This window comes from Oreochromis aureus, linkage group 10, assembly GCF_013358895.1.
Source record: "Oreochromis aureus strain Israel breed Guangdong linkage group 10, ZZ_aureus, whole genome shotgun sequence".
NCBI lineage: Eukaryota > Metazoa > Chordata > Actinopteri > Cichliformes > Cichlidae > Oreochromis > Oreochromis aureus.
Window position 1 is genome coordinate 23,294,498 of NC_052951.1, and position 13,852 is coordinate 23,308,349.

The 13,852-nt window shown below is 37.5% G+C and overlaps 1 protein-coding gene across 2 annotated transcripts; it reads right to left on the reverse strand.

Annotated features, from left to right (window-relative positions):
• Positions 1–237: 237 nt before the first annotated feature.
• LOC120442255 lies at positions 238–11,398 on the reverse strand. Of its 2 annotated transcripts, XM_039618325.1 has the most exons (10): positions 11,321–11,393; positions 10,061–10,100; positions 9,610–9,670; positions 7,859–7,943; positions 7,631–7,688; positions 6,991–7,311; positions 6,067–6,333; positions 5,468–5,734; positions 3,888–4,016; positions 238–2,353 (listed from the first exon to the last, which is right to left on the reverse strand). In XM_039618325.1, the coding sequence occupies exons 1-10, from the start codon at positions 11,354–11,356 to the stop codon at positions 2,253–2,255; spliced, it is 1,365 nt and encodes a 454-aa protein (XP_039474259.1). In that variant the 5' UTR covers positions 11,357–11,393; the 3' UTR covers positions 238–2,252. The 2 variants fall into 2 exon arrangements, with proteins under 2 accessions (XP_039474259.1, XP_039474260.1); XM_039618326.1 differs by lacking the exons at positions 238–2,353; positions 3,888–4,016 and adding an exon at positions 4,268–5,158 and having other exon boundaries at positions 11,321–11,398.
• Positions 11,399–13,852: the final 2,454 nt, after the last annotated feature.

Genomic DNA, 13,852 nt, shown 5'->3' on the forward strand with positions numbered 1-13,852 from the left:
TGGTGTGAAAACCACATAGGTTAAAGCCACAACTCTTTCCTTTTTTAGTGTCTCTGCTACAGACACACAAACATGTATGTTCTGAAGTACTGCATGGCATACAGCATGAACCATGTGATCTTCATCTCAGGATTTATGTCAAGAGATAAAGAAACGTCTGTTCACACACATTTCTGTGTAAACATTTGAGTAAAGCAAAACTCATATGTAAAACTGAGAGCCAGTCGAACAAATGGCCAAGTTGCAACTGATGGCTTGTCTTTATTCTCAGTAGCTTCAGAAAAACATTCATCGTCTTATAAATCACTCATTTCTGTGCACACAGTTACAGATTTGTCTCCATGTTTACACTTTTAAATCTGAGTGAATTTCACAAGATCTTGCAGATCACATGCTCTGCATTTTATTGCTTTTAGTTAACTGTAAAAACTTTGGCTCCACCATGTGATGAGTGCTGATACTATGCATTTTTACATTTACTATTAAAGGCTACAGCTTTTACTAGATCATCACAGAATTATCACAAATCACCAAATAATACATGTAAAGGAAAACACCAATTCTTGTTTAATGCGAGGTTATTACAGCGTTGTTCCTTTCTACGTTATGCTTGACTTAAACATAATGGTTTGTATGATTGAGATACATACAGAGAATAAATGTAACACTTTGAGGCAGATTTATGTAAAACATGAGGAGAGCACAGACTTTTTTATACTTCAAAAATGCCATAGGATCACAAAACTGGACAAATATTACTGAAAATCTAAATGTTGGTCAACAAGATTCAAAGCCTTTATTTTCATTTGAAAACACAATGAAATTTTAATTGCATCACCAGGTTGCCGACCAAACACACACAGTTATACGTGTCTCACAAACTCCATGTACTGACTCTTTCACACATGTCAAGCATATAAAATAAATTATTGATGGATTTATGTCACCTTACACAAGATAATGAAACTATATTAAAATACTACTTAGAAGAATTGCCTGCAGGGGAGTTTGTGCCCTTCATGTTTTTGTATTGCTGCTTGATGTCTTTGTTGGTTCTCAGTCATCCAAAACACAAGACAAACAACAAAGCATATGCTGTGCAGTGCAGTGAGCTCTACACTGGAGAAACGGCATAGCCACTCGACAAATACATGACACAACATAGAAGAGCCACCTCGACAGGACAAGACTCAGCTGTACATCTGCACCTAAAGGACAAAGTCACTATTTCAGGGATGCCAATGTTCACATTTTGGACTGAAAAGACAGATGGTTGGTTTAAAAGAGGAGCAAAAGAGACCATCTATTTCCACTGTGAACAACCACCTTTGAACAGAGCGAGCAGCTTACGACACCAACTGTCAGCTACCCACAACGCAGTCCTGAGATCCCTCAATAGGTCACATGATAGGGTAAAGGTCTTACAGTGGTTTCATCCAAAACCTTTGGTGGTAATGGCCCATGCCTTTTTACACACCATGGCTAATGTCATGTCGCAGATGATTAATAGTGGATCAATGATCACCTCCTAAGGGACAGCCCCTACTAGGGGTTAGATAACAGGTACTTTCCACCTGATGAGAGGTAAAACATCTTCAAAAAAATTAAAACCTTCTTTTCATGATCTTAGATCTCTTAAGTCTCTACTATGATCAATAATCGTCAACAAACAAGCCAGTGTTTTATGCATTATACAGGTATTTTTCCTTTCTCACTGACAACTGTGCAGCTTAGGTAATGTCACATGGTTTAGAGGTTTAGCAGCTCAGTGAAAACAGGATATAGTTTGTGGTTTTAATGTCATGACAACACAGAAAAAAGTAGCCCTGATGTTTTTATCTCAAACATGAGGCACAGCCCACGTCTGCTTAACACAACACAAGGAAAGCACCATCACTGACCAAAGCCTTTTATTCAATCTCCAAGGTTAAATGTAAAATGTTGGTTAGAACTTTTACAAGGTTGATGTAGTTTATTTAAATTATGTCAAATAAAATGTAGTTCAAATATAAAGCATTTATAAATAAGTATAAATAAGTATTTCATGTATATTAAATGCCTTCGAAATAACTTTTTCCCCTTTATGTTTTCTTCAAAATTAAAGTAATCCAGTGAGTGCTTGTTAAATATGTTTACCTTCACGTTCACTGCAAAGATGGAACTGCTAAACTGGCATAGTTTTATTAGCCAGTTGACCGAAAGTCAACATGTTAGGTTTTAGGTTTCAGAATGTCAGACTGTTTAGGAGAACGTTAACTTTCATCTTGATTTGAAATAGGTGGTGTTTCTCTTGTTTCTCTTGCACGCTGCTTCAGTCTAATATCTGAGTAGACAACGTCCTCTTCAGCTTCATCTGAAAAAAGTAGAAACAGAAAACTGTGTCTTGTGTAATCAAAAGACGCTGATATTGTACATTGAAAACTTGTAACAAGAAAGTTTTCACAAGATTCACAATGACACAATATTTGTATTTTTTGCTCTGTACATCACTACAGTGGATTTCAAATCAAACAAAAACATGTGATTGAAAGAAAGACTTCAGTTTTAATTAGCTTTAATTCAAGGCTTAAAAAAATAGACCCTAATTTTCAGAGGCTCAAAACTGGATATTTAGACAATTGATTAACAAGCTGCATTAAGGCCAGGTTCTGTTTCCTTTTTATTTCCTGAAAAATGTCATATCTAAAATCATACAAAAGCTCTACATTTGTAATTGAAGCTTTTTGCTGTACATTTTAAATGTGAGTATAAGGAAGGGAGGCCAAAAAGCAAAGTACCTTCCTGAGTGGAAATGCACAACATAACAAGTTCATTACAAGCTGCAAACCAATAGTTACACTCCAGCAAAGTAAGGCGAGGCTTGATCTAAAAAGAGCCTGCACATTTCTGAAAGAAATTTTCTGGACAGATGAAACCAATATTAACTTGTAACAGGAGGGAGGAGGAAAGTAAGGAAAAGGAGTGAAATTGCTCATGAGCCCAAGGATACCACACTGTATGACTAGGTGAAAGTAATGTTACGGGCAAATGGGTCAATCATGCTTGCTGATGATGTGACTGCTGATAGAAGTAGAATGATCATGAAGCAACCCCATCTCTGCCGGGATTCAGCCATTAAATACATAATTGAATTGATAAGCCACAAACTAGCAACACATGGCTTGTGGCAACACAAGGAAAGAAAAAGTAGCATTGTAAGGTCTATGGGTTGTAGGCAGTCACACTGCAAGACTGAATTAAATCATGTTAGTTTGTCCAGTAAGATTTTATTCCTTTGAAAACTGGAGACTCAAATAAAAAAAATTACTGGTGGTGGCCAGTGTTACCCTCAGTGTCCACGTAGAAAAAAACCTATCATATCACTTTCAAAATCCCACGTCGCTTTGTTCTCACAAGCACATTCACAAGATTTTCAGAAAACTTGATCTCTGATTTTGAGGTCTATTTCACTGAGATTCGAACTCACCCAAGATTTTTTGTAGATACGCCTTTGATTAAATTTTTGATACATTTGCTACGTTTCTTTATTCTCAAATTATCACATTCACAAACTTGGGTGTCCCGCCTCCCCATCTGCTTAACAGGGTGAAGACAGTAACCCATCAGCCTTTTACAAATGAGGGGTAAATATGACTAAATATTTAATGAAAAACTTTTGTAAAATTCTGTGAATTAAAGCTGAAAGTCAGCATTTCAATCACATATTTACTGTTTGAGTTGAAATCAATTGTGGTCCTGTACAGAAGTTGCTACAACACTACAAAAATATCCTTTTGTCCAACAAATTATGCCACTAACTGTTTTTATAACAATTCAGCATATACTTCTGTGTGGTGATCATTGAGACAAAATTGATAACGACAACACATTTAATATAAAAATCTTACCTTCATGAACAGTCATAATGCCAGTTGTGTTTTTGAATTTCCGGATACCAAGAAACACAGCCAGAATGAGTAGAATGGCAATGCTTACTACCACAGCCATGGTCACAATGCAGTGGTCAGAAATATTACCTAGAAATTAAAACCATTAAGAAGTACTGAAATAATGTAAATATAGTTTACTGGGCTACAATGTTCAATTCAATTCAATTCAATTCAATTCAATAAAACTTTATTGATCCCGAAGGTTGACCCCGAAGGAAATTGGGTTAAGGCTGCCGACCTTTTGCCAGGGCCATCTTACCCTTCCGACCATACATTCATTACACAGCATCACATGGGGAAGACAAGTCAGAGAGGTATAACAATGGAAAATGCACAAAATGAGGAAAGACGAGGAGAAAAAAGAACTCCCCCCAGACTGAGCTCCAACAGGGAGATCAGTCTGAGAACAGAAAAAAACACCTCAGCACATAGCACATGAATCATTACATCTCACAACATAGAAGACATAAGCTTCGAAGGCGTTTGGAGGGGGTGGAGGGGTGAGTGTAGGTATGTGTCAGTGTACATGCGTATGTGAAAGTGTCCCTTCACTCAGTTAGGCAAAAGTCAACAATCTTCGGTGGACACGGGTGGCCTTGAATGAGGGGGAAGAAAGTCACAACACAGTTTTGTTATCTAAGGGAGAATTTGTTATTCCCGTCAGCTTTTGCCTTGAGCATCCAGCTGGCGCCAGGGGGGCCGCATGAGATGAAGATGGTAGTTGTTTTGGTTAGTGCGAACAAACTGCATCCAATTTTACAGAAGGTCTAATGTCCGTCACTGGTCACCAGGTCTCTCAATTCCCATTGTTCTTCTTCAAGATGTTATCCATATAGCAGAGCCATGAGCTTCTCCAAGATCTTATCCATATTGCGTTCAAAAAAACAGTCTGAGTACTCACAGCCCTGCCCATCGTCTATCATATCGGCCAGCCTTATGGGATTTTGAACAGCTGTAGCCGCTTCTTGTTCTTCGATAAGCCAGGTCCGAGCCAGCTCAATCAGCCAGAACTCTGTTATCGTGGTTCCGAATTGGTACATGTCGTTCAATGTCCTCCATCGAGAGTGTCGCCAGACACACAAAGCAACCGACCATCGAGTATCCGGCAGCAAACATCTCCGCATGACAATCGTGCTTTCCCCAGCCCAGGAGCTGTCGGTTTCTTTAAGGGACCAGATCAAATCCACAATTCTTCTTTAGGTTTTTAGAGAACAAGTCTGGGAGACTCTCTTAGGGTTAGAGAATAAGCGAGATTAAACAAAAGACATGAGAAGCAAAGCAGGAAAGATAAGGGAGAGGGTGAAGGAGAAAGTGCAACTGCCTCCGTCAAGAGCCAAGAGCCAAGAGTCTTCAAGTCATACGTACTTCCAATTTATGTTTCAGCATTTAAAATGCAAAACTGAATGATTTTTTTTAAAGAAAAATAAATCATTTAAAATGAGAAAAAACTCCTATAAATACCTATACTAAATAAAATAATAAAATAATAAAATAAATGACTATTTAAGTATAACAGAATGTAATATTTTTTATATTACCTGTGCAGCTTATAAGGTGGATGATGGTTTGTTCTCTGCTGATGTTGTTTTGGACGATACACATAAAATTTCCCATCAGCTGACCATGTAAACTGATGGTAACATTTGAAATGTTGTGGTTTTCTGCAATGCTGGGTTGGGTTTTTATCAACAAGTTATCATCCAAAAACAAGGTGAACTCTACTTCATCTCCTTCAGAGGAGCAACTGACTGTCATCTGTTTTGGTGACAAACACATCTGCGAAACAGCTGGTTCTGACACAGGAGCTGAAAGACAAACATACAGTCACATATGGATGCAATACAAACTGCAATTTAACATGCACTGTCAGCTCTGCAGTGGTCAATATCTACAGACATTCTGTTTCTCTTTGTACCTGCTAAATTATTATTGTTAAAAAAAACTGCATCTTGCATTTTTTGTGATCTTTGGGAGAGTTTGTCAACATAGATATTTTTTAAAACAAAATCTTAAAACAGATCTATGCTGCTTTAAAAAAAATCTTACAAGTTAGTAATGTTTTTGATTGTCCAAAGATATATTTTAGCCTTACAATACATTTAACATGCTCATTTCTGTTACATATATTTCACACTACCTGTGCAGCTTGTAAGGTGGGTGATAGTTTGTTTTCTGCTGGCATTGTTTTGAGCAACACATGTCAGGTTTCCCATCAGCTGACCAGGTAAGTTGATGGTAACATTTGAAATGTTGTTGTTTTCTATACCGTCAGCTGTAGACTGTATCAACAACTTATCATCCAAAGACAAAATGAACTCTACTTCGTCTCCTTCAGAGAAACAGCTGACTGTCATCTGTTTTGGTGACAAACACATCTGCGTAACAGCTGGTTCTGACACAGGAGCTGAAAGACAAACAGTCACATATAGACGTAGTATCAACTGTAATATGACATTCACTGCTACTCTAAGAAGTGTAAATACATATCAATACAGGCTTTATGTAAGTAAATGGTAAATGGCCTGCATTTGTATAGCGCTTTACTCAGTCCCTAAGGACCCCAAAGTGCTTTACACTACATTCACCCATTCACACACTGGCAATGGCAAGCTACATTGTAGCCACAGCTGCCCTGGGGCGCACTGACAGAGGCGAGGCTGCCGGACACTGGCGCCACCGGGCCCTCTGACCACCACCAGTAGGCAAACATGGGGTTAGTATCTTGCCCAAGGATATTTGGCATGCAGCCAGGAGGCAGCCTAGGATCGAACCACCGACCTTCTGATTAGTGGCTGACCTGCTCTGCCACCTGAGCTACAGCCAGTAAGTGCTTACTCATAGCTTACTTATATGAAATGTGTGCACAAAATGAATGATAATTTGATAACTCTCTCATAATATATAACCAGCAATAAGAACAATGACAAATACAATCTATAAACTGTTCATATAACTACCTGCTTTTTTTTAAATTTCCAGTTTTAGCTCTAAACCACATTTTCGCATGTGCATTGTTATTGCACAGGTGTTATTCAATAGGTCAATAAGTTGTTGGTCTTACCTAGTATATGTAGATGGATGTTAACTGTGTACAATAACACACCTTCAGTAGAATTGTGTGTTTCCATGCTGTACTCTCCAGAGTCATTTTTTGTTGCTTTGTTGAGCTTCAATGTTCCATTTGTGGAGAATATAGTACGATTCTTGTATTTTTCATTGAGACTAACTAATTTATCATTTATTAACATTAAAATCTTATCTGTACTCTTTTTCAAGCTTGTCTTTATATGTGGTTTAGTAGGTATGTAAAAAACGAGCGGTTCTCCTAAAACTCCAAAACATGTCTGGGGCCCAGGTTCAGTTAGATTGCATTCTGAAGACCCTGTTAAGAAAATGAATAAACAAATGTATACAAAGAGGGAAATTAATAACTATCATTTATGTGCACTAAATAGAAAACCATAAACTTTGTATTTATGTAACTAATTAATTGTTACTGACAAAATTCATGTCTATGAAACTTGAGTAATACTATTAAGGCACCGTTATCTGATGTACAACACTATATCAAACAGAAATGTTCTGTCACCAGACTAAACAATAATAACAAATAATAAGATAAAACATTAAAATGTTTAATGTGGATTAACAATATGGATTTATTTTGTTCTTCTAGGTACTGTTTAATAGTTGAAGTGTACCTTGTGCCACAGCGGTCATTGCTGGAGCTGCGATGATCATGTAGATCAAAATCATCTTCTGTTTGGACAGAATCAGATTATTTTGCATGATAATCCAGCAAACGTGTGGATTATCTACATAATAAATCAATAGAAACAATTCTTACTTTGGAAAATGATGCAACAACTACTGACATACTAGACATTTTTTCCTTTTTAATTAATGTCGCCATGACAATAGTCACTCACCATATTTAAAATAAGATGTCTTCTTACTCTCTGGCATGTGAATTCACCACTGGCACCTGGATGGTATATTTCTGGTCTTTTTTCCCTTTCATGAAGAAAATCGAGGAAGATATTATTTGCATTTAGCACAACCAGAGCACTAGACTCACTGTAAATATTAAATAATTTGGTACACTATATCACTCTGGATGTGTCAGGGGACCCGATCCTTGGGGTGGCACATTTTTTGTGTGTGGGGTTTAAAAGCCACCAAGGCACGCTGTTTCGAAAAAATGCGTCTCAGCTGTTCCGATACTCCCGATACTCCACTCTGGGTTTTCGCTTAGGCAGCAGTTGTCCTTCTCTCCTTGATCAGCTGGAGCTTTCTTTAGGTGCCTTACCAGCTTTGACAAAAGTCCAGCTGGGATAACCACATTTACTCAGGGCCTTCTTGATGTGATGTTCTTCTGCCTCCCTGGCCGCTGTGTCAGTGGGAATGGTATTGGCTCTATGTTGTAGCGTCCTGATGACACCGACTTTATGCTCCAGTGGATGATGAGAGTCAAACCTTAAATACTGATCCGTATGCATAGGTTTTCGGTACACATCAGCTTTTAGATGTCCCCCATTACTGATGGAAATCTCACAGTCTAAGAAAGCTAACCTGCCACTTTTCATATCCTCCCTGGTGAATTTGATGTGTTGGTCCACCGAGTTAATGTGATCTGTGAATTGCGGTATGTCCTGGGACGTTCCAGGGTAGGATACCAAAGCCCTCTTTTCCACTTCTTCCATGTACAAATTGGCCACGATGGGTGAAACTGGGGAGCCCATGGCACACCCATGTTTCTGCCTGTAGTACTGACCCTTGTATGTGAAATAGGTGGACTTAAGACACAGTTTCAAAAGCAAACACACTTGGTCGAAGCTGAGAGTGGTCCTGTTGCTGAGGTGGGGGGTCATCATGGTCATGAGAATTTCCATATTAATGATCAAGGAACTGACCTCCCAGCCCCTTTGTTCCTACAGTGGTGCTGGTTTCAGTCATTATGCTAATGTACTGTTTATGACTTGGGCGACCTGTAGTCAGCTGAGACTAAAGAAGTCACTTGGATGAGTGACAAACGTTTCTCCCACTGAAAACGCTACGTCCAGATGAACAGAATCAACTTTTGGGGATTTACTCACCTGGATGATTGAGCATGCATCAAGGTGAAGCACAACGTTTAGTTAAAGTTCTGTGTGCATATGTGTGGGTTACACCTGTATGTCAAATATTTTCTGAAAATCACATTTTTTTTGTTGGAAGCACTCACACTATAAGACTTTCCATTGTTTTAATAAGTCTAGTAACTCTCATTTTAATTTTTATATTAATTGTTATATGGCTGATAATTACAAATTTTTCTGTGCTCGCTGGTAGAGGCCACATTTCTTTTCTGAATGCCATATTAGATCTATCCTATCAAACAAATTATAACTGCTAATGAATATTTAGCAGGAATAATTATATGTGAAAACTAAGCCTGTTTTCAAATTGCTACTTTAAACTTAAATTTTGTTGTTGTCGTCAACACATCAGCACTATTTATGACATATTTGTCTGAACTGTGGACACCAAAGCTATGGTGACCAATCAAAAGGGTTTCATAACATTTTTTTGTATTATCTAGTATTTTTTACAATCATAATCAATCAATCTTTACATTTTTTTAGATTGTTTTTATACTACAGTAATTTCACCAATGAGAATTAAGTTTAGCGTTACTTACCAGCACCTGGAGTTCTTCTCTGTGGCGGCAGGCATGAAGGGCTTTGGGCTGCTGTTTTTGTCTTGTGGTTTGGACAGAAATGAGTAAGCATGTATTTAAAGTCACGTTAGTCTTACTGAAGTATTTAGTGTCTCATCATACTTGTCTTTACTTATACAAACATGTATTCTACGGTATATAGTATTTTATTTTATTTTATTCTATTCTTTACAGTTGTGTACAGTATTCTTATTTCTATTCTATTCTTATTGTATTCTAATTTTGCTATATAACTTTTGCACTGTCCACTTCCTGCTGTGACAAAACAAATTTCCCACGTGTGGGACTAATAAAGGTCATCTTATCTTATCTTATACAAACATGTAAATATAGTAATTAGACAAATTAGAGTATTACTAGTCATTTTTGAGCTTCTATGTGGATGGAACGTAAAAAGAGTATCTTTACTTACAGTTACTAAGTGTAGCCCAGAAAATCATCTCGGGGCTAAACTGTTGATAATAGAAGAGAATCTTTTGAGGTGTGTTTTGCAATATATGCAAAAAGACAGCATTGAGAGTTCCTTTAAATCATTGAAAATGTCCCATTATATTACTATATCATCACAAAAGATTAGATAAGTTAATTCATCAAGACACCCAACACAGATAATTCCAAGTTCTATTCTCACTAGACTGACTGTGATACCGCATGCCTCTCTGAATCTCTGTAAACAGCACTATATGCCTTTAAAAGGATTTTATTCTCACATCCTGCAATGTGAACTCATCAACATGATCTACAGCAAGTATCGGTTGACACCTTAATGTGGGATGCTAAAACTATGTTAGGTAAAAACCACAGCTCTTTCCATTTTAAATTTGTCACAGATGCACTGGCTGATTGAAGTTTATATTTAAAGATACAAAGAAAGTGAACGAGCACACCCACACAGAGTGAGAGAGAGAGGTACAATATCATATAAACTGCAAGGAGAGCAATGTGATTATAATATATTAAGGTTAGTTAGATGATCTGGTATAAAAGTAATAGAATAATGTTAGTGTAGTTAGAGTTGTTTATACTTTTGGGACATTACTTCACAAAGACACAGTGAAGCTCCTTCTGATCGTCTCTATACTTGTCTATCAACACCCTGAAAACAAACACTGTATCTGTAGCACTCTTTCTTCCCATTAAGCTATACTGCTGCTCACTCGTCATTTTCTCTCTTATTAGCCTAGCTGCAAAACCTTCCTTTATCTTCATGGTATGGCTCATCCACTTCATCCCTCTGTACATCACTCATGTTCTTAAAAACCAGTACCAGTGCAATTCTCCATTCCTCAGCCATCCTCTCACTCTCCAAGACTGAGTTAAAAACAATCGAGTTAAAAAGCCAACTCTATTTTTTTATCTATCTTAGACAGACAGATATATATACAGAATTGCTTTTAATTCATTTCTTGGTGATGTAGTTTTATGATAAGCCAAAGCCAGCTTGGCTCAAAACTAACTCAAACTATCTCCAACACACTGCTGTAAGGTTATACTATCAGTTTCAGGTGCATCACTCTGGCTGCCACATAGGTGCTGAACCCACCAGTGGTATATGGGTTTGATAGCTGAAGCATAAACTGAGCTACCACAGTTGTTGTATTAAGAATTACAGTTCAGTTGTTACAAAGCTACACTATACTTAGACTAAAAAATAACATAAACATGTACTTACAGCATACATGTCATTCAGTCTGTGTAGTCTCTCCATGTAAGTCTGCTTTGTATGTATGCAACTAGCACATACAGCATACTAGGCAGCTGGTGGCTAAACCCACTGGTACTGGCGCCACCTGGTGGTGAGCCTGTAATGCTTCATCCCAGGGTTAATATTAACAGACAGTCTGTTGAAAGAAGCTGTAACTGGGGAGTTTTCGGTCTTTTCAGATGCTTTGAGAAGAACACATGTCAGCTTGTAAATCATTCACTTCTATGCACGCATCAGAGTTGTCGACACATTTACGTTTATATTTAAGAACATTTTACACATTTACAAAACTTTCACAAATCTCTGTTCAAATTTCGATATTTGTTTACACGTTTACAAATCTGATCTCTCACATCTGGTTGTGAATGGGAAAACATGGATTGAGGTACAAATACACAACTATCCACTCAAATTTACAAAACAGTTACTGCAGTAATAGCCTATACAATCACAATTTCACAAGATCTTGCAGATCACGTGTTCTGCATTTTATTGCTTCTGGATATTTGTAAATAACACAGGACTCATGTGGTGAGTGCTGATTCATGCATTAATTGCAACTCAAAACTTGTTTCTCACCATAAGTATTTTTATTTTTACTACTAAAGTTTACAGATTTTACCAGAATATGCCAGAACAACCACTAATCACACACTAGTATATTCTACTGCTGTGACACTGAGAGCATCCTCACTGGATCCATCACCACCTGGTATGGCAACAGCACCGCCTACAACCGCAAAGCTCTCCAGAGAGTGGTGTGGTGTTCTGAAAAGATAATTGGAGGTGAGCTTCCCTCCCTCCAGCACATCTGCAAGAAGCAGTGCCTGAGGAAAGTGGGGAGGATCATCAAAGACTCCAGTCACCCCAGTCACACACTGTTCAAACTACTTCAGTCTGGCAGGAGGTCGGCAGTATCCGGTCCCAAACAAGCAGACTGAGGGACAGCTTTCTCCATCAGGCTACTGACTACTAACACTTCATAGACATTTCATTCTTACTTACAGAGACTTCGACACTTATGCACTCCATATTGTACATAAATGCCATTTCTTTTGCACAACATTCATACTGCTGGCTTTTCTATATGTTATATATATGTATATACACGCACACACACACACACACACACACACACACACACACACACACACACACACACACACACACACACATATATATTTGGTATACATATTTATTAATGTTCATACATTTGTATATTTGTACATATATTTATTCTTAGAATTCTAATATTCCTATTCTTATACTTTGTTTCTTATGTTTCTTGTTTTTTGCACACCACTGTTGTTTGTGAAGCCTGCACACAAGAATTTCTCTCACATGTGCTGTACCAGTGTACCAGTAATGTGATGTGAAAAGTAATTTGATTTTAAAAGAAAACAACAATTCTTGTTCACAAGTTACAGGGTGAGTTTATTACACTCTTGTCTCTTTCCACTTTATGCCTGGCTTTGGTTTATAGTTTGTACTGCAAAACACAGAAAGTAAATGCAACATTTTGAGAATGTTGGGATTAATACTGGGATTAATAAAGTATGCTGACTGAGAAGGAATTGTGTGGAACACAAAGAAAATACAAGTTTTATTATACTTTCAAAACGTCACATGATCACAAAACATGACATATAATACTGAGACTCTAAGCTGCAGGCAAAAAGCTGTATGCACTGAGAATACATGACTAAAATAAGAAACTATAACAGCAGAAGTATTTCTAGAGTGAGCCTTTCATGTTTTTTGTATTGTTACATAGAATAAGTGGGCATTTTGATATCTGCTATGATTCCTAATAGTAAAATCAGGCCAGTGTTATGCAAGATACATGTATGGTATGCACTTTCTCACCGTGTGTTGTGTGCAACTAAGTTAGTATCACATGGTTTCATTGTTTTACGGTCATGACAGACACAGTGAATATTAGCTAAAATGCTCAAGCTATGAGATGATGTTTGATGCTTGACTCTGCTGTTGTCTCAGAGAGGCACAGCTCACCTTTGCTGTTATCTGCTATATATACAAAGCACAGCACAAGAAAAGCACAAACACTAATGACCACAGCTTTTTTAATCTCCAGTGTTATAAGTAAGATGTTGGTGAGAGCTTCTAACTGAAACTGCTAACTTGGCATGAACAGGTTTAAGACTGGTGCTAGGTCAGAATGTATTAGGGGAAAGCTAACTTGCATCTTGATTTGAACGTGGTGTTGCTTTTCTTGTACGCTGTTTCACTTTAACATCTGAGTAGATAATGTCATCTTCAGCATCATCTGAAAGACATAGAAACAGAAATTGATTTTTTAGGTAGTCAAAAGATTTTACAATTATATATGAAAGACTTGTAACAATAATGTTAGGATACTGTCAGATTCAGTTTAGTTTGTGCTGTGTGCACCACTGCAATGGATTCTGAAAGAAACAACCAAAATATGACTGAAGTCCAGACTTAGGGAATTTAACATCAAGCCATCAAAACTTTAGG